The sequence below is a fragment of the Panthera leo genome, chromosome F3 (assembly GCF_018350215.1).
Source record: "Panthera leo isolate Ple1 chromosome F3, P.leo_Ple1_pat1.1, whole genome shotgun sequence".
NCBI classification, from domain to species: domain Eukaryota; kingdom Metazoa; phylum Chordata; class Mammalia; order Carnivora; family Felidae; genus Panthera; species Panthera leo.
Genome location: NC_056696.1, coordinates 41,030,044 through 41,055,092, shown reverse-complemented (window position 1 = coordinate 41,055,092; position 25,049 = coordinate 41,030,044). Strand labels below are relative to the sequence as shown.

General features: G+C 53.7%; 1 protein-coding gene across 1 annotated transcript in view; it reads right to left on the bottom strand.

Annotated features, from left to right (window-relative positions):
* Window positions 1–12,298, bottom strand: part of LGR6 (leucine rich repeat containing G protein-coupled receptor 6) — a 90,749-nt gene extending 78,451 nt beyond the window's left edge. The window contains exons 1-3 of the mRNA XM_042924780.1: window positions 12,132–12,298; window positions 8,423–8,494; window positions 96–167 (exon numbers count right to left, since the gene is read on the bottom strand). Coding sequence (XP_042780714.1) covers window positions 96–167; window positions 8,423–8,494; window positions 12,132–12,298 — 311 coding nt within the window. The remainder of the gene's footprint in view (window positions 1–95; window positions 168–8,422; window positions 8,495–12,131) is intronic.
* Window positions 12,299–25,049: the final 12,751 nt, after the last annotated feature.

Sequence of the window (25,049 nt, the reverse complement as noted above, 5' to 3'; positions counted from 1 at the left end):
TGCACAGAAAGGAGGGGAAGACGAGGCAGGGGGCCTGGGACTGTGAGTCAGGCCCCAGGAAGCTGGCGCCCCAGCCCAGCCCTCCAGTGACTCACAGAGACTGCAGGCTCCGCAGCTCCCACAGCGCCTCTGCGGGGATTCCTCCCAGCTGGTTGTTCTGCAGCATCCTGTAAGGGGAGGAAAGGGCTTGGAGGACCCACACAGCGTGCGCGGAGCTGGGGGATCCTCCCTGCACCCCTGACCCGTGCCACACCCCTCCCTCCTGCCCCAGCTGCCGTGCCCCAGAGTGCCCTGTGCCCTGCCCCGTTAGTCGGGTGTCAGAGGCTGCCGAGGCACTGCGGGCCATGCAGGGGGCTGGGAGGGTGTCTCAGGAGGGCTTCTGGGATGAGGCAGGGCTGAAGAGGACCTTGGAGAAGAAGCAGAGAAGACAGTTGGGGAAGCAGTGAGAGGCGGACGTCAGCACACTTGCAATTCTGTCACGATTTGGTCAGGAAGGACACTGGGAGATGTCCGCTTTCTCCCCAGGCATGTTTCCCTGTCTATGCACCTGGAAAACTGAAGATGTCTTTGGGGAAGGGGAGGATATGGATGAAGGCAAGACTCCCCCCCCCCCCCCCAGGGTGGCAGGGGCCCAGGCAAATATATTTTTGTGGAATCCTGTCTACAGAAACAATTTGAGGCGCCCCGGATCAGCATGTCAGCGGCAGGCTGCTCTTCTGGAACTGGTCTGGCCGCAGGTCCCCAGGACGACCCCATAGTTAAGAGTCCTGGAGCTCTTCTGGGCACCTGGGAAACCTCATGCACAGGGCAGAGGGTCAGGGAGCACGCAGAGGGGAGAAACGGAGGCCTGGGTTGTCCCTCTGGGTGGCACTGTTGACCCCAGCATTCCCCAGGCATCACAGCTGGCCTTCAAAGGTTTGAGCAAGGCACAGGGAATCTAAGACAGGGGGCGCTGAGCAAGGATCCTGCTTGCCTATATCTAAGGGAGGGAAAAAAAGCCCCTGGCAGTTGCCATCTGAACGCTCTTTACCTGTAGGCCTGGAGAGCTGGGCCCCAGAAATGAGGACGAGGGGGGCACATAGGGTGCAGGCGCTCTGGAGTCCAGGAAATAGGGGGGAATAAGGAAGGAAGCTACCGAGTGCCCCAGGCAGAGTGAGTGGGCCCTCCCCCAACCTGGGCTGTCCTCACAGCACCTTGCCCTGTGCCACCCGGGCCAGGCATGGCCCCAGAGACTAGGGCCGGGTGCCTCGGGAACCTGGAGCGAATGAGCATTCAGTGAGTCCTAATGCGTGCCAGTTATGTCACCCATCCTCCCATTTAGGCGACTTGTCAACCCATCTTTCAGAGGGGAAGGCTCAGAGGAGAGAGGCATCTTGCTCAGGATCGCTCAGGTACGATCACCGCGCTTCCGGAAAAGTAGCTCATTTCCTAAGCTTTAAGCCGAAAAACCGTAACAGCTAATGTGCCTGGTCGTAGAGCTTTGTATGTATTGACTCAAACTTATCCCACAGGGTTTGGTCCCAGAGTCCAAGCCCCTAACCGTTATACACATGGCCTCTATCATGACGGCAGGGGACAGCAACAGCCAGAAAATACCGAGTGGTAAGATGATGCGCCTAAGTAGTTATCGATGCCTCCTCTGTGACTGTCCTGGTCAGAGCCACACCTGTTATCTCTCCTGAACTCCTTTTCTAGATACAGAAGAATCCCAAACATGCACCAAACCACAGCACCACAAGAACAATAGACCGTTGCCCTCGCTGTGGGCACGGCCTGGAGCCTGAGAAGAGCCCCTGAGGCAGGCAAAGCCGAGGAAGGGGGAAGAAGAGAAGAGACAGACCCTGAGCACGGAGAACCGGGGGCTTGGGAGTGGGGTCCTCCCTGCCCTGAGGCTGGGTGAGTGTGGCTTGAAGAGAGGGCCAAGCAGGGCCCCTTCCTGTTCATACCCCGTGCTCCTGAAGGTCTCTTCGCCTCCACTGGCCCCTCCAACCAGATTCCACACAGCACAAGGTGGGACCTTTCCAATTACAGTGTTGCCTCAAAGGTAGAACTTAAACCTGTGCCTCCCGGGCTTCCTTACAGTATAACAGTCACACTGCAGGCTTTGAAGTCCCACAGCCCTGGATTTGTGTCCTCAACGCTGCCTCTCTCCAGCTGTGTGATAGCTGCAAGCTACTACTTAAACTCTGCGGGCCTTAGTTTCCTCCTCTGTTAATTGGGGATAATGCTAATGACCGTGGGCACCGATTAAACGGATTAAACCAAATAACCCCTGTAGAGCACTTATTTCACACAAAGGAAGAGCTCAGTCACGTGTCAGCTGTTATTACTTTGATCAAATAGTTTTATCACATACTAGATGACGTGAGTAGGTCACTTGCCCTCTCTGGGCCTCAATTTCCTCACCTTTCAAAGGAAGAGGCTACCAGACCGATGCAGAAAACCTCACTCAGTTACAATATTCAGTGCCCTAGGACATTTCCTGCCCTCTGCCCTGCTTAGTACTTCTTCCAGACATGTTGACCTCTGGCATCGCAAGAGTGGAAACTTAAAAAAATAAATAAGTAGGGGCGCCTGGGTGGCGCAGTCGGTTAAGCGTCCGACTTCAGCCAGGTCACGATCTCGCGGTCCGTGAGTTCGAGCCCCGCTTCGGGCTCTGGGCTGATGGCTCGGAGCCTGGAGCCTGTTTCCGATTCTGTGTCTCCCTCTCTCTCTGCCCCTCCCCCGTTCATGCTCTGTCTCTCTCTGTCCCAAAAATAAATAAAAAACGTTGAAAAAAATTTAAAAAAAAAAATAAATAAATAAATAAATAAAATAAGGAGTGGAAACTTCACTTGACTTGCCCTGATTCTCACCCAGAGGCCTCAGGATGCCTGGAGCAAGGATACAAGAGACATGATGGTTGGGCAAACAGGAAGGGACGCCCACCCCCTCCAGGGGCCCCAGAGGCTGCATCTAGCCCCTCTGCAGGCAGAACCGGGCCTCCCCTGAGCTTGGCAATGCATCTCTACCCCCATCACCCCCTCAGATCCCCCTGCCCTTTCCTCTGTCAAATCCCAGATCCAGAAAGATCTTGAAGTTCCCCGAATTGTACCTCCCTCCCAACCCAGATGCTGTAGCATCTTCACAGGGCACTTAATCACCCTTCCAAGTGCCAGGGAAATCGGTGCCTCTCCAGACGATTCATCCCATGCCAGGCAGTCTGGTCTGTGTGTCAAGAAAGTCTTCGCTTTCATGGAACCAAAACCCACTAAGCTGAAGGTCGCCATGGCGGCTGGCGGTTCTGCCGCTCTCTCCCTTGCTGTCCCTGGCCTCATTTCCCAGCCATCACCCCTCTACTGAACCACAAGTGGATTGTCAAAGCTGGAAGTACCTTTAGAAGGGAAGAGCCCTTTTGCTTTCCAAATGACGAGGCAGGGGCTATTTAGATGCGATGTTTACAGAAAATGGATTGTTCATAAAAACCAAATTCACACGGGCAAAAAAAAAGAAAAAAAAAGTGACCTGCCCTCAGTTACAAAGCAAACTCATGGCAGCATCAGGCGTAGGGCCCATGTCCCATCTCCTAGGCCACTGCTTTCGGGAGCACGTTTCCCTGCTTCTCTCACTGGCCCTCATTCTGTCTGGTGAGCCAGAGTCTGTCTAACGCACTGCGTCTCAACCCTGGTTGTGCATTAGAACCACCTGGAAAGCTTTTCCTAAATCCCAGTGTCCAGACCACAGTGCAGCCCGATTACTCTCCGGGGCCGAATCTCTGGGTGAGGGGACATTAGGCATAAGTTTTGCAAGGGCGCCTCTAATGAACAATCATTAGTCTAGGGGAAGTCTACCCCTTAGACTCCTCCCTGGGTCACCTGGGAAGCACCACTGGGAAACACCTGTCTGGCCTGAGAGGCATTTGGGGACAGGAACCATGAGTGTGAAGAGCTAGAAGGTTCCAGAGAGGCGATCCACCAGTGGGTTGACAAAGGTCCTTCCCTTGGTTCTGTGGAGGGGCCTTGGGGTCACTGGGGTGGGCAGGCAAGCTAGAGCCTGGGCTCTACTCACCCCCCCTCATCCAGTTTATATCCTCCCTCCCCTTTCTTATTTTTCAGGACTTCCACACAAGGTGTTTGTGTTTTAAGTTTCTGCAGGTAAACATGTTGGAAAATGTATTCCAGCATCCGCTTTTTAAAGGTAAGAAAACTGATGCCCAGGGAGAGGAAGTCTGAGTGTCCTCCATGGCACCCGTTCTGGAATCTGCTGCTCACGAGACCCACTTCCGGACATCCAGTCTTTTGACAGGACAAGGGCAGTAGGCCCCACCTGCTGGAGAAGAAAGGCTCAGAGGGTCTCCCTGGGTTCCTGGAGCCTCCAGCAGCCTTCTCCCGTGAGCCAAGGGGAAGGGTCCCCCAAAACAACTCACAGGTCTCTCCTCCCTAGGTCCGTTCGTTCATTTCATCAACACCAGTGGAGCCCCAATTCTGGGCCAGGCATGGCTGCTGTCCAGCCAGGAGAGTAAGCACAGTCAGCGTCAACTAAGACCGCTCACTACAGCATGGTGAGGGCAACACGAGAGGCCCTCAGGGGCGGGGCCTGAGAGGTACTCACTCCTCCCCAGCCCTCTGTGGCCTCAGGCCAGGGCTTCCGTTGGGATTGAGCCCGAGCTCCTGGAGGCAGCCCGATGCCCTTTTCCAGCCTCAATCTTTAACAACATGGCATGAGCCAAGAACCCCAAGCCACAGCCTCCCAGAGATTTGGGGGCTCAAACCAGGAGTAGAGAGTCTGGGGAAAATCTCTCGCCCAGCCTCTTGAGGGCATAGAGCGGAGGCAAGTCCTTGAACTGTCAAACCCCTCTGTTTCCCAGGTCTGGGTCTGTTGAGAAGCAACCGAGGCCCAACGGGAGTCTTTCTGGATGGCCCAGACCAGCCTAACATAGACAGGGGTGCAGGCCTCAGCAGCAAAGACACCAAGGTTCAAGCCTCACGCAGCTCTCTGGGAGGGGGGCAGCTGTGGGGGAAGAAACTTGTGAGGGAAGAGGCAGCTGGGGCACACACACACATAGACTCTCTCTCTCTCTCTCTCCTTTCCTCTCCCCCTCCCTCTTTCCTCTCTCTACCCCCCTCCCTCTCTCCCTCTCTTCTTCCCTCTTTCTCTCTCCCACCCTCTCTCTCTCTTCTTCTCTCTCTCCCTCCCTCCTGCCCTCCCTCTTTCTCTCTCTCTCTCCCTTCCTCCCTCTCTATCTCCCTCTTTCTCTCCCTTTCTTCCTCTCTCCCCCTTCCTCTCTCCCTTCTCTCTCTCTCTCTTTCTGCCCCTTCTGCTTCCTCTGTATGAGGCAGGAGCCATTTAGGGCATGACAGCCTCCTAGGGGCCAGCTCCATACCCTGAGACTGTGGGTCAGGATACAGGAGCTCTGGCCTCAGCTGTGCCCTTACCCTGACAGGGCACACAGGGCAGGTGCCCTCAGGGGGGCAGTCGCTTTCCCACACACCTGCAGCAACAAAAACTGTGCTCCCCTCAGGACAGCTCAGATGCAGGAGCAGGGTCTGGGCCTTCATAACTCTACAGGACACACATGCCCCCATACAGTCTTTTTATTATTTTTTTTTTAAATGTTTTTATTTATTTTTGAGACAGAGAGAGCATGAGCAGGGGAGGGGCAGAGAGAGAGGGAGACACAGAATCCGAAGCAGGCTCCAGGCTCTGAGTTGTCAGCACGGAGCCCGACGCGGGGCCCGAACTCACCGACCGTGAGATCGTGACCCGAGCTGAAGTCGGACGCTCAACCGACTGAGCCACCCAGGTGCCCCTGCCCACGTATAGTCTTGAGAAAAGGATTGAGGCTGGAAATTCCCGCAGCGCTGGTTCTCTCAGTGCCAGCCTGGTGACCAGAGCCTGTGGGGTTGAAGAGTTGGAAAGCCAGCAGAGGAAGGAGAAGATCCAAGAGTAATACCTCCAGGTCAGGCGTGGGGCTGCGGTGGGAAGGACAGAGGGAGGCGTCTGCCAGAGTCACTTAAGAGAAGACCAGAGAGGGAGCCCCCCTTCCCTTTTTCGTCCTTTGCTTTTGAGAACAAGGAGGCAGAGTGTCCCGCAGGGAGAGTCAGGCCTCAGAGAAAGGAAGACGCAGTTCGGGTAAGAGTCCCAGACCCAGAGAAGACAGGGCAGCAGCTAAAGTGACAGTCTCCTGGGACAAAAAGGGATTATTCTGCTGATGGTGGGCTTTACGGCTCTAGTTTTCTTACGGGTCTGGAAATGGAAGGACACTGCAGCAAAAGAAACAACAGGAGACATCAGAAAGTACTTCCTGCCCAGATGCACGAAGAATCCCCTGCTGTGAAGCACTCGGGTCAGAGAATAAGCTCCCAAGACCACCCAACTCATCTCTAAAGTAGAGAACTCTGCAGTCAAAGTCCTGACACAAAAGTTTGGGGGGACCAGGTGGGTCTTCAAGGAGGAGGCAACGTGGGGGTCAATGGCAGAGCGGGGTGTGGGAGGTCTGGCTGTCCTGGGCTCCAACCAGCAGCCTCTCCTGGCCGCCCAGCTCACTGAGCCAAGGGCGCCAGTTTGCAGAAAGGGGGCGGGAGTCTTGCGGTTTCTCCAAGGCTTTGATTTATTGCCTAATGCAGGCAAAGAAGAAAGAGGAGGCTCATCTCTAAGCCGGAGACTTAGGAACGGGACAGGAGTCTCACATCTTCTGAAGGCCCAGCAAACAGAGCCCGCTCTCTAATCCTGGCTGCAGGTCTGAGCCTGCCACTGGGCACAGACACGCCACCAAGCAGGCTGCTTGCGCTGTGCGTCTGGTTCAGGATGCCTCCCCATACCCCCCGGGCAGCAATGTTGATGGGGATCAAGACAGACTGAGAGGAGGAGCAGGAAGAAGGAGAAGTGAGGGGCGGGGCACAGAGAGGCGGAGGGAGGGAGAGCAAGGTCTGAGACAGAGAAGAGGAAGGCCGCAGTGACAAGGAGACTGAGGCTGGGGAGAGACGCTGGAGGACCCAAGGGCATCGCAGAGGGTGAGGGAAGGACAAGCCTGGAGTCAGAGACTCAGAGGAGGATCCAGAGAGAGGCTAAAGGCCAGAGGTGTCAGAGACCAACAACATGAAAAAGAAGAAAGTGCTTAGGGGCGCCTGGGTGGCTCAGTCGGTTAAGCCTCTGACTTCAGCTCAGGTCGTGATCTTGCAGTTTGTGAGTTTGAGCCCCGGGTCAGGCTCTGTGCTGACAGCTCGGAGCCTGGAGCCTGCTTCAGATTCTGTGTCTCCCTCTCTCTCTGCTCCTCCCCACTTGTGCTCTGTCTCTCTCAAAAATAACAAATAAGCATTAAAAAAAAATAAAAAAAAAAAAGAAGAAAGTGCTTAGCCATGGACCATGGACTGTTTGTTGATCATCGAAAAGCCTGAAGCCATAGGCCAAGGGGCGGAGCCATTACTAGCCCATAAACAACAAATTAGAAAAGATATTCTTTTCTAGATGGATATGGCCCCAACCCAGGCACAGGACGTATTTAAGCCCCCTTCTTACCCATTCAGCCAGATGCTCTTGTGCAGGCAACAGCCTGCTCAACCGTACAAAGAAGATCCATAGGTCAAGTGAGGGCCGAGGGAGTAGCAGCACTGGGGAATGGCTCACCAGTATGGGAAAGCTCCAAGTGCTCATTCTACTACTCCAGGATCAACCTTCCAGATCCTCAACAGCCCCTGTGGTGATGTGCCTCCCCAGGAACCTCTCCTACCCACCTCAGACTCTGTGCACCCACTTCCCTCTACGTCCTCTCAGCCTCACTCATCGTACGAACATGAAGGGGGCCTTGTGGAAGACAGTCTTGGCTGGGACAAAGTGAGCCACGGATTGGGATGGAAGGAGATAGGTGTCTCAGCTTTCCCTTCTCTAGAAGGAACCAGTGGTTGAGTAGCAAGGGGCAAAGTTAGTGGAATAACATAAGGTCCTCTCCAACTCTCAGCTTCCTTTTGCTTTAAAGGAAAGGCGAAAGGAGCCGGGACGAAGGAGCCTGAAAACCAAAGGCAGCGAGATATTTACACCGGGAATGGGGACTCAGAGCTGTAGCTGCAGAGAAAGGTTGGGTCTCAGGAGAAAGAACAGCCAAGGAAATCCAGTCTGGATTCCTCTTCCCCTGGCCTGAGATGTCTCAGAGAGAGCAAAGACCTATGCTGCTGGCCGCTATTCACATCACACACACACACACACACACACACACACACACGCACATATGCATACACATACACACACTTCACCTCCCTGGAAGGCTGCCATAACTATCCGGTGCAATTAAATGTTCGTTCACAAATCAGAAGGTTTGTTATAAAAAAGGTGAAAGCAAAGCTAGGGAAATCACAATTAAAATGAAAAGTAAAGATGAGGAAATTAGCAAGCTTGTGACGAATCGAGACTCACATCTCTGTGTAAAATGGGGATTACTTATACTTACAGGATTTTCAGGCTGTAGAGGCCAGAGAATGCTTGTCCTGGGATGTGTGAGAGATGGTTCCCTGAGAGCCGCCTGCAAATCAGGAAGAAGGGTCAGTGATGTCGGCAGGGAACCCACAGGGGGTGACTGCCTTCGTCAGCATCTCAGGGATCTGGGAGGGGAAGGCAGGGGTGAAAACTACTTGCTGAGATCTACAATGTGTTCGATACCTCACACCCATTCTCGCTGCTCACAATTACCCTGCGTGGTGCCTAGCATTATCCCCAAATTTCAAAGGAGGAATTTCTGAGGGGTCAAGTTCTTTCCTCTAAGGGTGACAGAGATAGACAGTGGCCCAACTTGGTGTTCTCACTCGGACCTCACTCACTTCCACGGTCCTGTCCTTCCCGCTCCACAGTGTCCCGTCCCGTCCCCTGCTAACCTGGATTACCCACCACTGCCCTCACCTGCCGGACTGCACTGCATCCCGTCACCAAGGGAGGGCTGGGCACAGACAGGGTGGGACCTTGTCTCCCCATGCCCTCAGCGACACAGCTAACCCACGCTAATCCAGGAGGGTTAGGAAATGGGGTTTGGGAATTAGCTTAACATTCGAGTCTAATTAGGCGTCTCCACATTTGTCATGGGGTGATCGCCAGTTCTAAAAGGAGCAAATGTGACGGAATATACTTAATGCCCAAACCGGACTGAACAGAGTTGAACCGTGGATGATGCGGAAGGCACTTGGGAGCTCCCAAGTCCCCAGTGACATTATTATGCACCTCAGTTCCTACAGAGAGGCTGCCGATTATACAGGTTGACATACCTCTAAAGCTGTTTTTTTTTCTTTTTTTTTAAATATATCTTTGTTAAGAATCTTGTTATTTGGCATTTGTTGTTTAAAAAACAAAACAAGGGGCGCCTGGGTGGCTCAGTCGGTTGAGCGGCCGACTTCGGCTCAGGTCGTTATCTCACGGTCCGTGAGTTCGAGCCCCGCATCAGGCTCTGTGCTGACAGCTCAGAGCCTGGAGCCTGTTTCGGATTCTGTGTCTCCCTCTCTCTGACCCTCCCCCATTCATGCTCTGTCTCTCTCTGTCTCAAAAATAAATAAACGTTAAAAAAAAAATTTAAAAACAAAACAAGGGGGGCCTGGGTGGTTCAGTCGGCTAAGTGTCCACCTTCGGCTCAGATCATGATCTCATGGTTGGTTCGTGAGTTCGAGCCCTCATCGGGCTCCGTACTGACATCTTGGAGCCTGGATCCTGCTTCTCAGATTCTTTGTCTCCCTCTCTCTCTCTCTGCCCCTCCTCCCCCTCAAAAGTATAAATAAATATTAAAAAATTTTTTTTAAAACAAAACAAAAATGTGTGGAAAGACATCATGATATTTGGGGTCCCCAACCTTGGATTCTAGAGGTGGGCATTCACCATGGAAGGGTCCTAGAGATGGAACCTTTAAAATGGGCCCAAGCCCTTTGCAGGGACCTAAAGTTGGAAGGACCAGCCTTCGGTTCCCAGGGTGTGTAGATCACCTGCCCCAGCTCCTCAGCCTTCACACCTGCCTTTCACTCCACCTTAGAAGGCCCCTGGCTGCCCCTCATTCTGTCACCTCCTTTGAAAACTGGCTTGGGGTCCCTGGGTGGCTCAGTTGGACCCTTGATTTCGGCTCAGGTCATGATCTCATGGTTCGGGAGCATGCTTCAGATTCTCTTTCTCTCCCTCTCTTTCTGCCCCTCCCCACCTCCAACAAATAAATAAACTTAAAAAGAAGAAAGAAATGGGGCGCCTGGGTGGCTCAGTCGGTTGAGCATCCGACTTCGGCTCAGGTCATGATCTCACGTTTGTGGGTTTGAGCCCCCACATCAGGCTCTGTGCTGACAGCTCGGAGCCTGGAGCCTGCTTCGGATTCTGTGTCTCCTTCTCTCTCTGCCCCTCCCCCTCTCACGCTTTGTCTCACTCTGTTTCTCAAAAATAAATAAATGTAAAAAAATTTTTTTTAAAAAAAAAGAAGAAAGAAAGGAAGAAAGAAAGAAAGAAAGAAAGAAAGAAAGAAAGAAAGAAAACTGGCTTACTACTCCCCACCAAGAAGGCTCCTTCTCTGCGGGCCAGCCCACCGCACCCGGAACCCTGAGCCCTTCCTTACACAGAATGTCCCAGGTGCCCACACTCAGCTGCCACCCCACCTACTAGCTCCTGGGCACAGATCTGCTGCCTCACTGGGAAGCTCCCCGAGGGCAGCGGGCAGGTCTTCTATCTTGTTTTCCTCCCGAGCACCTTGAGCTTGTCGTTCACACAGAGGGGGAGCTCAGTAAGTATGTGGTCTAGAAAACCCTGAGGTGGCCCTGGGGGGTTGATGGGATCCTATCTGCAGCAGGGCCAGGCTGACTGCCTTTGGGGCGAGTACTGACGAGGGTGGAGATGGGAAATCTGTTAGGGGAGCAGGGGGGCCAGGGTGGAGGTGGAACTGCGAGTGTTTTCAGAGCCAGGAACCCACGCTTTGCACAGTTGAAGCAAACCTTAGTAGAGCCCCGCGGATCGACAGTGGTGCAAAACCAAGAAAGAGCAGGCTGGGGGCGGGGCGGGGGGGTGGGTGGAGGTCAGGGACAAGGCTGGGATGAATGCAAGGATGGGGAGCAGACTGGCCTGGCTTCCCCAAGCAGACAGGCTGGGCACTCCAACCAAAGAGTAGATTTATGCACGCGAGAACAACAGCCGTGGGAAGGCGTTAACCAGGGGGGACTTTGTGGAGGAAGTGGGCCTTGTGTTTGGCAATGATAGAGGAATGGTTTGTGCCCCCGTGGAGGAAAGGACGGTGGGATGCCAGGTGGGAGCGGAAGTCTCCTGCTCAAATGCAGGAGCGGAAACCAGGATGGTGAACGTGACTCGTCTCAGTGGAGCAAAGTTGGCCAGGTAGGTTTAGGCCAGGTTGGGGGAGGGTCTTAGAAGTGGATCTTTTAGGGGCGCCTGGGTGGCTCAGTCGATTGAACATCCGACTCTTCATTTCTGCTCAGGTCATGATACCAGGGTCATAGGATCGAGCCCCATGTCAGGCTCCATGCCTGCTTAAGATTCTCTCTCTCTCTCTCTCTCTCTCTCTCTCTCTCTCTCTCTCCCTGTTTCTCTCTCTCTCTCCCTCTGCCCTTTCCCCCTCTCATACTCTCACTTTCTCTAAAAAAAAAAAAAAGTGAATCCTTTGGGCAATGGGGAGCCAGAGAAGGTTCTTGAGCTGGTGAGATGCACCTTGAAGATGTGCAGAGTACATTTGTAAGAAGGCAGAAGATCTCAGCTGGGAGGCTGGTGCAGCCTCCAGCTGTGAGTGGAGACCCAGGGCAGTAGCAGTGGGAATAGTGAAGAAGGGGTAGAGGTGAGAGGTGCTGCAGAGAAAGAACCCCCAGGATGGTGGCTGGTAGCCGGACGTGGGGGATGGGAGCAGGTCAAAGATGACCCCCAGGAAGAGACGCAGCCATTGACAGAAAGAGGGAGAAGGTGCAAATAAGAGCCGACGGCAGGGAGGACAAGAGCTAGATTTCAGAGTCCCTATACCATGTGGCCCCACAACAGCACCCGGGGTCCACAGCTGGCCCAGGCATCGGCCGAATACCCTGCTATCAAGAACAGCATCCCAAGCCCCTTTCCTTTGAGCTCCAGCCTTCTTCCCGGGGAGCCCTGGCTCCTACAGCTCTCAGTGGTCCCAAAGTTCCAACCCCCAGCCCCACGAGACCTCTACTTACAGCTCCTCCAGGAAGCGCAGGTGGTGGAAGAGGCCAGGCTGCAGCTCCGTGAGGTTGTTCATGCTCAGGTCTCTGCATGGAGAGAAAATGCGAAGGGAGCCGTGAGCTGCCCATCGGCCCCAACCCGCACTGTCCAGCTCCAGACGCCCACAGAGGGCCCCCACCATTCCCACAGCACCCCCAACACACACACACACACACACACACACACACACACACACCATGCCATCTAATTCCAAAGCCAGCCTGGCCACACACAGCAGGTGCGTTCGTTAAGAGTAAGCACCGGGGAGGGGGTGCCTGGGTGGCTCAGGCGGTTGAGGGTCCGACTTCAGCTCAGGTCATGATCTCACTGCTTGTGGGCCCGAGCTCTGAGTCAGGCTCTGTGCTGACAGCTCAGAGCCTAGAGCCTGCTTCAGATTCTGTCTCCCTTTCTCTCCGCCCCTTCCCCACTCGTGCTCTCTCTCTCTCTCTCAAAAATAAATAAACATTAAAAAAAAAAAAAAAAAAAGAGTGAGCACTGGGCTGGGAGTCAGGCCTTCTGGGTTCATATGGGCATTCCCTCCATGGTTTCCAATTTTGCCCTCTGCCTCTCTCCTTCCTCTGCCAGACTCCCCCAGGAATGGCTGTCGTTAGGACTCTGAAGGAGGCTGACCTTCCGGTAAGGGGAGAAGCTGGAGAACAACCCATAGAGTTTCAGAGCAGAAGGGAGGGGCCGCTGAATACAAGTAACACCTCATGCTTTCTTTTAACCAAAGGGGAAACGGAAGCCCAGAGATTCCTGACATTACTAATGATCTGTAGAGCAGGTTCATGCAATATTCACGCACTCATCCCGGCAGTGTCCATGAGGGTTCATCTTTTTATTCAATCCCAGAACCAGCGCGATTTTGCTGCCCTCTGAGTCCTCTGCCAGCCACATTCCTGTTAACTTTCCTCCTGCAGACTCCTGCCTTTCTCTGGCCAGAGGACCCGACCTGGAGCACATTCCAGAAGATGCCTAGATTCCTGAGCCGTGGGATGCAGATCCTGATCCCTCCGTGGATTCCCACCTTGGATCAGTCCATCCTCCCCATATTATCTGAGAGATCCAGTGGGTGGTTTCAGGGTCACCGTCCTCTAATGATGCCTTGCACACATGCAAGGCCTACTGTGTCAGGCACAGGCTAACCTTTAACCAAAGAATTCCACGTAATTCTTGCAACGGCCCCAAGGTAGACTCCACTGTTATCTCCATTTCACATTCAAGAAAACAAAGAGGAAAAAGCATTGAGCTTTGGAGTCAAAAGGCCCTGAAGTGGGGGCCCTCGGGTGGCGCGGTGGGTTAAGCATCTGACTTTGGCTCAGGCCATGATCTTATGGTTAGTGAGTTCGAGCACTGCATGGGGCTCTCTGCTGACAGTATGGAGCCTACTACTTGAGATTCTCTCTCTCTTTGCCCCTCCCCTCCCTGCCCCTCCCCCACTTGTGCGCATGCTCACTCTCTCTCTCAAAAATAAATAAACATTAAAGACAAAAAATGTTAAAGGCCCTGAGGTCATCTCTCTCCTCTACTTACCTATCAGATCTTGGGCTCTTAACCACTATGACCTTCCGTTTCCTCATCCATAAAAATGGGATGAATCACACTAAACTCCTAGGGTCCTTGTAAGGATTAAATGAGCCAATGCTTACAGACTGCCTAACAAATAGTACATACACAATAAATACGCCTTCTTCCCTCCGTCTGTCCCTCAGTGACCTGTGGGCAAGTGTCCTAAACCAACAGGTGGAGGGGGGGTGGGGGGAGGAGGTGGGAAGGAGTCGGTGCCTTCTTTGTTGGCCCTGCTCTGTTAGCATTTCCTTCTTGGTTGTGCCTGGCTGAGTAGCAATGTCGGAGTGCACGCGTGTGTCTCACATTTGGGTTCCATCCTATTTCAAACTCTTAACAGCTGCTTCTCGCCTCTGCCAGCACCCTCCCTGAGGGGTATAGATGTGGGCCCAAAGCAGACCACCGCATTGCTGGGTACCGCCCCCAGGCCTTCCTGCTGCTTTCTCCCTTCCTTAGGAATGCACTTTTGCAGTCAAACCTGAGTGTCTCCATTTTCCCCCAAGAAATGAGGGCGCTTTCTGTGTGTGCTCAGAAAAGCAGGCTGGAGATGGTGGGGAAATGTGTGCTGGGGAGCTCGGTTCCAGTCTATAAAAAGACTGTTTAGTCTCAAATGTTTTATCTTTGATAAAGCCTGGCCTCCGGACGCCATGTCCTCTGAAGAAGGAAGACATTCTGTTCAGAGTAGAGCCAAGGAACTGGCAGGCTGAGCTCTGGGCTGCTTCTTGTCCGCAGCTCGCTCCCCGCTCCATGTGGGGACAGGAGGGCCATCCCTGGGCCTGCCCCATCCAGAAAGAGGGCTAGGCAGAAGGTGTTGCTGGGGTGCTGATGGTGCAGAACCAAGAAGGGTGTTTGGCGGATTTCATGTCAGAGTTTGGTTCTCAGGGTGTTTCCAGGCTCCGCCAGCCCAGGGTTCCGGCAGAGAGGTAAAGATGTAGGGGTGCACCGGACCGTGGCCAGGGAAAGAATGGCGAGGCCCACGGAACCTGCATCTGACTGGACTCCTCCCCCTCGCGTCCTGGGCCTGGCTCATTCTCAGCCAGGCAGGGAGGCACAAGGTGCCACAAAAAACGATTACCTCTAAATATTTACACTGCGCACTTCTGGACATGTCTCCACAGGAGCGGGAGCGGGAGTTCAAGGAGCACACGGGGCATGTGACTCAGGCCTCATCACTCAGCTGTCCCTCCAGGGGCCGCACCTCAGAGGCTCTGATGTGGCTCCATGCACCCACCCCACGCCCTCCGCCCCACCACCCCGACTAGCTAGCGGCCTCATTGTTCTCCCCTGGGGAGGAGGGGGCCTGCACCCCCCCGCCCCCCCCCACATCCTGCCCAAGACAACACATGACCCAGCTGCAGGGCTCTGTAAGGTTGGGGGGGGGGGGCCGGGAGGGTGGATTTCAAATTCGGGTGGGGGGGAGCTCCATTCAGACCTGGCCCTTTCACAGAAGGCAAGGGGTGGGGCTGGTGCCCAGGAAAGGGGAAGGAAGAGGAATGTGGCAGCTGAGAGAGGGAGGTGCAAGTTTCAAAGCGGAGATCCTCCGATGCCACAGGCCTTGGGAATGGCGAAGGGCCCTGGCAAGAGGCGCTGGGCCCTGCTTGGCGTTAGAGTGGTGGCGGGGGGGGGGGGGGGGGGGGGGGCGGTGGTGCCTGGGCCGTCTCCGGGAAGGAGTCACCATGCAGGAACTCTCAACACAAGGGTTGTCCTGTGCAATGGTGGTTCTGAGATATGACTTTCCTGGGGGCTCAGCTGTCCTGGTGCAAGCCAGAGAGCACATTCAGGCCATACTTGCACCCAGGGGAAATAAGAGGGCTTCTGATCCTGGGGGTGCCTAGGGTTTGGCTGTGGCTGCATTTGCTCGGCTGTATGAACTTGTAAGCATCTACAAGGGCGGGGGCACATATTGGGCTCATGAGTTCTTGGATGTGCTTGTCTTGTAGGGTGCTGGGCATGTGTGTGCCATGTGTGTGAGGACACACGTGTGTATCTGTCCGTGTGCACATTAGAGTATTGTACTGTTAAAAGTCACAAACTTTCTCAGAGCATCACATGTTATAAAGATAGAAATTCTTTGGGAGAGGGGTGCCTGGGTGGCTCAGTCGGTTAACCATCCAACTCTTGATTTTGGCCCAGGTCATGGGTCTCAGGGTCGTGGGATCAAGCCCCCCACATCATGTGCTGACAGCATGGAGCCTGCTTGGGATTCTCTCTCTCTCCCTCTCTCTCTGCCTTCCCCTCCCCGCTGTCAAAAACAAAACAAAACTTTAAAAAATGTTTAAAAATAAATAAAAAAGATATTCCTTGGGAGAAACAAAGAGCCTGACTCAAGGCTCACTCCTGTGGTTGGAAAACCTTTCTTGGCTGTGTGACCTCTGGCAAGCCCAGTTCCTTCTCTTGGCTTCAGGTCCCTTCTCTGGTCTATCCCAGCGTGCTGTTGGCCCCAGGAAGGGACACAGGCTGCTCAGTGATGCTGTTTGGGGGTCTAACATGAGGCTGATTGAGATCCCGATGCCTGCTCCACTACTCTCACCCCATCGCTACTAAAAATACACACGCGTGCACGCACACGCACACACACACACACACACACACTGCAGCTCTACAGAACCGGCTTCCTGGGCGTGTGACCTGTGTGGGTGTGCAACCTGTGCAGTCGCACAGACACCCACACTCAGAAGGGTCCGGCTTAGTTCAATTTTCTCCTGTTGTCATTTTGAAATCCTTAATACATTTTGAACAAAGAGGCACCACATTTTCATTTTGCAGTGAGCCCTGCAAATTGCTTCTCTCAATCAAAATACCAGGGGATTCAGAGAATGGGTTACAGCCCCATTCAGAAGTTTTCTTGCGGTATCCAGAGGGGCTATATGTTCTTGTAGCTGGACACAGCCACACGTGGGAGGGGGGGAGTGGGCAGGAGAGGGTCAGTGGGGCGAGGCTGGCAGGAGGAGGAGGGGGGGGAGAGAAGTGAGGGGCAGCCCTGGGCACAGGAAGTGGAAGTTTCTGGCTGCACTTTAGGAAAATGTTCTCAGAGCTTTACCCTGTGAGGCAACCGGACCACCCAAGGAAGCTGGGTGAGGCAGTGTCACCAGGGAGACAAGGAACAGGGTTTGATAAGAGGGAGGATGCTGGGGAACTGAGGGGACAGAGAGCAGCAAAACCGGAAACTGGAGGGGGGGTGGGGTAACAGGAGACCCTCCCTCCCCCCCCCCCCCCCCCGGAAATCTGGCTGATACCCAAGGGCGCTGGCAAATTGTTCTGTTTGCATTTTTCCTTTGGGAGAAGAAACAGAGAAAGGCGAAGCCCCTGGGTTCTGCTGGGACAGGCCTGGAGGACTGTCCCCACTTGGCTGGAGAAGATGCTCAGGAAGCTGGGCCCCCTTTGGTGTTGTCTCCACTGTGGGCTAAGGTTGCCTGTCTCTGCAGCCGGGGAAAAGGCGGGTAGAGTGACCAGGAGACGAACCCCTGTTCCCAGGCACGGCTACGCCCCAAGGTCACCTCCCTGATGAGGGCTTGCCCAGCCCCCTCAGGCAGAGCTAGTGTGGCACCCCCTGTGCGCCTACAATATTTTGTCCACACTCCCTCAGCGATGATTTCTGAGCTCCTGCCATGCACCTAGCATGGCACCCGCCTTCATTATTACCCCAGCACAAGGCTAATTAGCTGCGTGATCCTGGCCATGCCACTTGACATCTCTAAGCCTCCATTTTCCCATCTGGGAAAGGGGGCTAATAATAGTACTTGCCTCACACTAGTTGTAGTGAGAATTACCCGTTACTAAATGGAAAACATAGTACTTAATAAATATGCCTTATTAATATTCCACTCATCTAACTGAATTATAATGATTAGTATATAATGACCCATAGGACTATGAGCCTCTTCAAGGCGAGGACTTAATCTTAGTCCTCTCTGTATCCTCCAGTCCTAGCGGGACACCTGGCAAATAAGAGTGTGCAATAAACATCCAAAGATCGCATGACCGATGGAGATAGATGACGCGACCTTCCCCAGCTTCTCTTCCCGGGGCTGACAACCCTCGCTCTCGGGGAGTTCTTCCTGTTGTCTGATTTGACTTTCTCCCACTGCTCTTTGAGGGCATACCCTCTATAAAGAACCCAGTCGGTGCTTAGTTCCAATCTGATGCACCATCCATGGGACCTGTCGCTAACAATGTTCACTCGTCTCTTAATTCAGCATCCTCTAGAAAAGGCCAGAGTGGGGCCCTCCTCTGAAGGATCCCTCAGATACCTACAGTGGACCATCAGGTTTCTCTTTGGCCTTTTCCCTTCAGGGCAACCGTCGGGGGGTGGTAGGGAGCAGGACAAGCCAGTGTAGAAATAGCCCAATGGGGAGGGGGTTCCTTCCCCCCGAAAAGGGCCGGGAGATAGGCTGGCTGCCACGGGGACCCTCTGGTGCTCAGAGAATACTTGCTGAATTCTTCTGTCAACAAGAGAGGCAGGTGACAGGGTGAAGAGGAAAGAACACGGAATCTGGAATCAGGGAACCTGGTTCAATTAGGCCAGTACCAAGGTCTCTTCCAGCCCTACAGGTCATTATTTCCTGACTGGCTGCAGTGCTCTGGACACAGTGCTAGGCAGGGGACGGAGACAAAGCACAGGGCAGGGTCTGGGCCCTGGAGGAGTTTACAGTGTTGCTGGGGAAGGATTGTTTACTCACAGAGTAACAACAAAAAACCCACGTATGTACTCTGCTTTGTGGTTTACAAGCTGCTCCTGCAGCCACTATCCCAATTAAAAGTGTGTGTCCAGACTCGAGACTAAGAGAGAAGCACAGAAGGGGGATAGGGTAAACCAGGCTGGCTTCCTGGGGCAGAAATGAGGGTGGGGTGTATATGAGACATGAGTAGCTTGCAGAACTGAGCTCGGAGCGGAAGGCATCCAGAGACCGCCCCGAGTTACACAGTGGGGGAAGGGGTTCATCGGCAGGGAGGACCGGACTGGTCATTCACTGCGGGGCTGTTAGCATCCCTCCTTATGCGGGTAGCATCTCCCAGTTGTTGCGACCCTCCAGAACACCCCATGCATTTCGAAACACCCCACGAAAAAAGGTGCTTCCCTCTCCCTGCGCTCGATATCAGTTTCCAAATGAGGAAATATCCAAAGCTGGACAAAGTTACCTAAGGTCACAGAGCAAGTTAATGGCAGTGAGAACTAGGTCTCCTAAGCCCCAGGGCGATGCTGTTTCCACCCCACCACATTGGTCTTGGGTTTTCTAAAGCAGCGTTCCCTGCCCAGTTGATTCCCCTAGATGGCACCTCCTTATCAGAGATGACGTGGTACTTGCTGTCTTTGAGATTCTAAGCACACTCGTTAACACAAAGTTCTCTTGGATTTCTGCAATTTTCCCAGATTTCCAAACAAGGGAGTGTACTCCAATCAGGATAAAGTGTATCTGTCTTCATACACATGACAGCACAGCACATTCTCTTAGGCTTTACACAAAGTGAGAAAAGTGCTGTAGTTTTAAATAAAAGGGCTATTGCTTCATCGTGTCATGTTCTGGCTCCCTTGTTTATAACAACCATGTCTCCCAGCCTGCCTGGAGTGGCAGGAGGGCAGGGAACGGAGGCGAGTCGTGGACAGTAAGAGAGAAGCTGGAGAGCTGGACGGGGAGGTCCTGGCACCTGGACTTGGAGCTCATTTGTAAGGGGAGAGAAGGTTCCCCTGTGGTTGCTAAGCAACGGCCAGACTTGCTCAAGTCAGACTGAACCAGGGAGATACAGGAAACCCAGAGCATCATCGTCAGGTGACCCAATTAATTCAGGTAGGGCAGGGAGCGATAAGGGCAAGGGAAGGAGACATTTTTAATGTTGAGTTATTTTTGAGAGAGAGAGAGAGAGAGAGCGCGAGCTGGGGAGGAACAAAGAGAGGGGGAGACACAGAATCTGAAGCAGGCTCCAGGCTCTGAGTCGTCAGCACAGAGCCTGATGCGGCGCTCGAACCCATGACTGCGAGATCGTGACCTGAGCCAAACTCAGACGCTTAACCGACTGAGCCCCCCAGGTGCCCTGGGCGGGAGACATTCTTAGAAGTCAGGTGAGAGAAAAGTAGAAGGGTTTTTTTCATTTGTTTGGTTTTTTGGTTTTAGTTTTAGCCCCGGGTAAAAAGACCACAGAAGTCAGGTAATGTCACTCCAGGGTGGCATTGCTATTTCATCTGTACGGTGTAGGTCTCCTCAAATTCTGACGGCACAGCCAGGAGGCCAATGTATGATCCCTGACCTCAAAGAGCCCAGTCCAGTTGGAACAAGGACAAGACCGTGGACAATTACAAGCCTGAGTGGCGAGTGCTGGGACCAAGCAGCTGGATGTCACAGGGCCTCCTCAGACTAATTCGTACAGCCTTTTGACTCCGGTCTCAGAGGGTTCAGTCACAGAGTTGGGCCACACAATCCTGTCCTAGACTACAAACTGTCATCTCCTAGTCTCAGATTGCTCATTCATGTGCCTGGTCTCCCCACACAGGCTGGGAGATTCTCCATGACTCCCAGTTACCTGTGTTTGTCACACACACACACACACACACACACACACACACACACACGCCGTCGCCACCACCAGCTTCAAGGTCCATTTTCTATGCAGCAAGGATGGCTGAGCATGCCATGGGTAGACCCTGGCCAGGAAGACTGAGGAGGTATGTAAGACAGATGTTCAGGAGGAGGGTAGAGCATAAACCTAGCAAGGGAAGGCAGCAGTGGCTATGCATCTGGGGACCTGTCCACTTAATCGGGTCAAGCTCTGGTCTCCATTCACCATCCAGCATCTTTTCTGGCCCTTATTCTGATCTCTGGCTCCATCTAGAAGGGCATCATTTCTGTACGTGGGAGAGTACGGGTGACTTCTATCTGCCCTATCAGACCGGAAGCACCTTAGAGAGGACTGTGACATTCCATCGGATAAGACCTCCCTGAGGGGAGGAACTATGTGTCCCTCCTCAGAACTGGACATCCCTGAGCTCCCCCCCAGGGCCCCCAGAAGGGCTGGGTGGGGTGGGGAGCTGAGGAGGCACAGGTGGGAAGGACTAGGGCCGCCAGAGGGCGGGAGTCCCCTTTGTGTGCAGACCACAGCCCTGAGCCCTGTTTGTTTAGCTGAGATCCTGCTGCGTTTACCCTTTATTTTACCCGATAAAGGGGCAGGGTGTGTCTGGGGGTGGAAAACAGAGGAAAGGCCCCTCTATTCAGAACCACATTCCCTCCCCTGCCCCCCCCCCAACCCTCACATCCCAAATGGAAGTTTTCCTTTCACATTAGGATCCCTTCCTCCTATTCCCAACCCAGCAACTCCACTTACCTCCATAGACAGACACAAGAAGGAGCACCCAATTGCCACCTACCCCCACCCCGGCCAGGGGCAGCACCAAGACCCTAGTCAGGAGGCGTTCGAAATCGGACCCAGTCCCAGATTCAACCTGAATCTAGTGGGAGAGAGCAGAAGCCAAGCTCAGAACCTTTGCTGTGACAGACACTGTGCCAAAGGCTTTACAGACCCATTTTACAGATGAGTCCCAGCAAAATCAAGATCCCTCTGATGCCAAAGTCCCAAATCGTGTCCAACCCCTCCCCTCTGCCTCTCCAGCTCCCCTCTATTTGAATGCCTTTCAATAGAGCTCTGGCACGTCCTCGGTCTCATTTCATTTAATCCTTTTATCAAGCCAGGGAGTGAAGCATTATTCATTCCCGTTTTAAATGAAGAAAGGAGGACTGGGAAATATTAAGTTACTTCACATCTACTCACACAGTTAATAAACGGCAGAGCCAACCCCCCACCGTTTTGCTCTGTTGAACCCAGCTGCACACAGGAGCTGGTGCGCACTGCGAGGCAGCTCGGTCCCCCGCGGGCACTGGCAGCGTGAGCCCCTGGGGCTGGAAGGGCCCAGAAACAGGGCCAAGGCCGCAGGTCTGGGAACAATGCAGAGGGATGAGGGTCTGCCCAGGAGGGCCCCACCCCTCCGGAAGTGTCTTGCTCTGAGTCTCACTCCCAGGGGCTTCGAGGACCAGTGGAACTTTCTGGAACTCAGCTCCCCTCCTCCAAGCCCACCTGGGCTGGCTCGCCTCACCTTGCTGTTGCTCACCAGTCGGCCACGGTGGGGGTGGGAGGGCAGTCCTGCCATCCAGAGTCCCGTCAGGCCCCTGAGGTCCCGCATGCCCGGTCCCCAGGGCGATTCCTGCCTCCTTCTTGCTGATTCTCTCCTGTCCTGCTGCCTGTGTCCTACATTCTGGCTTGTGCCCCAACAACCTACTCTCTTCTCCAACCCCTTACCTGTTTGGTTCGTCAGACTTGTAGAAAGACTAGATACAAGAGCTGGATCTAACATCCCTGCCGGCAAGGAGTCCCTCCCGAAGTCTAGCCTCACTCCATCATGCTGCAGTTGAACTGAACAGAGTTCCGCGCCTTCCATTAGGGTGTAGTAGTTTAGTGGGCTGCGGTGTCAGCCTGCCTGAGTTTGTGACTTGGCCCCACCACCTACCAGTTGTTTGACATTGAACAAGTTACCTTTCCTCTTTGAGCTTCGGTTTCTGCATCTCTAACGCGTTATGCAACGGTTTCTCTTACGGGAATTGTGAGGGTTGCGTGAGAGTGTCCTTGTGTGTCGGGGGTAGTGGCTGTGCCTCCCAAGTGGCATACAGATGCTAGTTAGCATCTCTCCCCCGCATTCAACCCCTAGAGCCCTGCCTCCTGGGGGAGCAGCACAGTAGGGTCACAACGGAAATGGGGCAGGGAGGCGGAGGGGAGGGGAGGGGAGGGGGAGGGCATTCTGGGTCAGCCCTGCCCTTAGGAGGCACCAGCTGCTGCTTCTCTCTGATGCTTCCAAGTGAGTGCCACCTGCCCCAGCCCTGATCTTCGCATCCTTTGATCTTCTGATCTCTGGCCAGGGTCCCCCAGCCAAAGGCATTCCTGTCTCCCAGGCCTCCTCCAAGGAAGAGCAAAGGGCTGGGTTCCTTCCCCTTCCTCCAAGCTCCTCCCTCCTCCCTGTGGTGTGTGTGTGTGTGTGTGTGTGTGTGTAATCAGGACTACCACAGAAGCCCTGGGACAAGGTAATAGCCAGGTTCCCTCTGAGGTGGTGATGTTGGGGAGAGGGGACATGGAGAAGGGCTGGCCACCGGCATGCCATGGGCAAGGTGCCCTGGGCTGGACCGGACTCTGCTGGAAAGATGTCTTCAGCCTAAGTTCCTTGTTCCTAGTGCCCTTGTGTGCAGAGCCTCGCTGAGCACGGAGGAGGCATATGTGTGCCCGTGTGTGCAGACAGGGAGGACACCTCAACCTGAGGAGAGTTGCAGGACCACAGACACAGCTGGACAGAGCCTTGGACGTTAGTGCTGGAAGAATCTCAAGTGCCTGAAGATCAGGAGAAAGCCTGGCCTGTGGTGGCCAGCAGGGACAGGTTGGCCATTAGAAAGTGGCCTGAGAGCTTTGCAAAGGGGGGAACTGGGCTGGGACACAGAGGATGGCAGTGAGGGGTGGTACACTAGGCTCCATGGTGGCCCCTCCAAAAGATGTCTGTGTCCTAATCCCCGGATCCTGTGAATGTGACCATACTTAGTTAGGAAAAGGGTCCTCACAGGGGTAATTAAGAAAAAGAGTTTGAGATGAGGAGAGCATCTTGGATCATTTGAGTGGGCCCTTGACAAGTGCCCTTATAAGCCACACACAGAGAAGAAGCTGATGGGGAGACAGAGGCAGAGATTGGAGTGATGTGGCCACAAGCCCAGGAAGCTGGCAGCCGCCACGAGTTAGAAGAGGGGTGCGGTGGATTCTCCCCTAAAGCCTCTGTAGTGAGTGTCGTGCTGCTGGCACCTTGACTCTGGGCTTCTGGCCTCCAGCATGTGAGAGAATCAATTCCTGTTATTTTCAGCCACCCGGTTTACAGTAGTTTGTAATAGGAGCCACTGGAAAGTATACAGTAAAGTAGTCAGAAGGGTCTCGGGATACTGCTGGTCCTTGTGGCCCTGCTGCGGGCTTCCCTGCCCCGTCCCTCTCCTCCGCCACTGGCCTCCCTCCTGATGCCACAGACGAAGCTGGTGACCCTTCCCACACCTCACCTAGGAAACTCATCCTGACCCTGAAGACCCCACCGCGGGATCTGTGACCCAGCACTTGCACTCCTGGGTGTATAACCAACAGAAACACATCCATATGCTCACCGATGCCTGGACAAAACCACCATGGCCGCGCTATCCATAATGCCCCCACACTGGGAAGCGTCAGGCTCCCATCAGCGGTAGAATGGATGGACCGTGCTGCGTTCTCCCAAAGCAAATACGTGCGGCAGGCGAGTGTGAGTGACTTATGGCTGCAAGCAACAGTGTGGCCTGGGCAAATCTTCAAACACAATGAGGGAAAGAAGCCACATATAAAATAGCGCTCTGTTTATATAAAGTGCAAAACACAGGCAAAACTTACCTATGTTGTTAGAAATCATGACAGCGGTTACCCTTGTGGGGGCAGGTAGAGACTAGAAGGCATGGCAGGTGGAGGGCTTCGAGAAAGCTGTGGACATTCTGTTTCTTGTTCTGAGTGCTGCTGATGCCAGTGTATTCAGCTTGTAAACATTTACCAGGTGACAGGTAGTCTTTTCTGCCCTGTATATTATTCTTTTTTTAAATTTTTTAACATTTATTTGTTATTGAGAGACAGAGACAGAGCGTGAGCAGGGGAGGGGCAGAGAGAGAGGGAGACACAGAATCCGAAGCAGGCTCCAGGCTCTGAGCTGGCAGCACGGAGCCCGACGCAGGGCTCGAACTCACAAACTGCAACATCATGACCCGTGCAGAAGTCAAACACTTAACTGACTGAGCCACTCAGGCGCCCCTGCCCTGTATATTATTCTTAAATAAAAGTTAGTTTAAAAAAAAGAGAGAGACTCATTCTGGAAAAGACTCTTCCTTGAACCTTAAGCTGACTAAGGCTTCCAGCTCTAACCCTGGCTAAGAGTTCCCTCTGGATGCCCATGGTGTCTTGTCAACACTTCTCAACTTTCTACCTTATTGAATTTATTTTTTTTTATTTTTTTAACGTTTATTTATTTTTGAGACAGAGAGAGACAGAGCATGAACGGGGGAGGGTCAGAGAGAGGGAGACATAGAATCCAAAACAGGCTCCAGGCTCTGAGCTGTCAGCACAGAGCCCGATGCAGGGCTCGAACTCACGGACTGCGAGATCATGACCTGAGCCGAAGTCGGCTGCTCAACCGACTGAGCCACCCAGGCACCCCTCTACCTTATTGAATTTAAATCAGAAATTTAGTTCCATGATTCATTTTCATCTGTGTATCCCTAGTACATTGCCCAGGCTCTGGGACATAG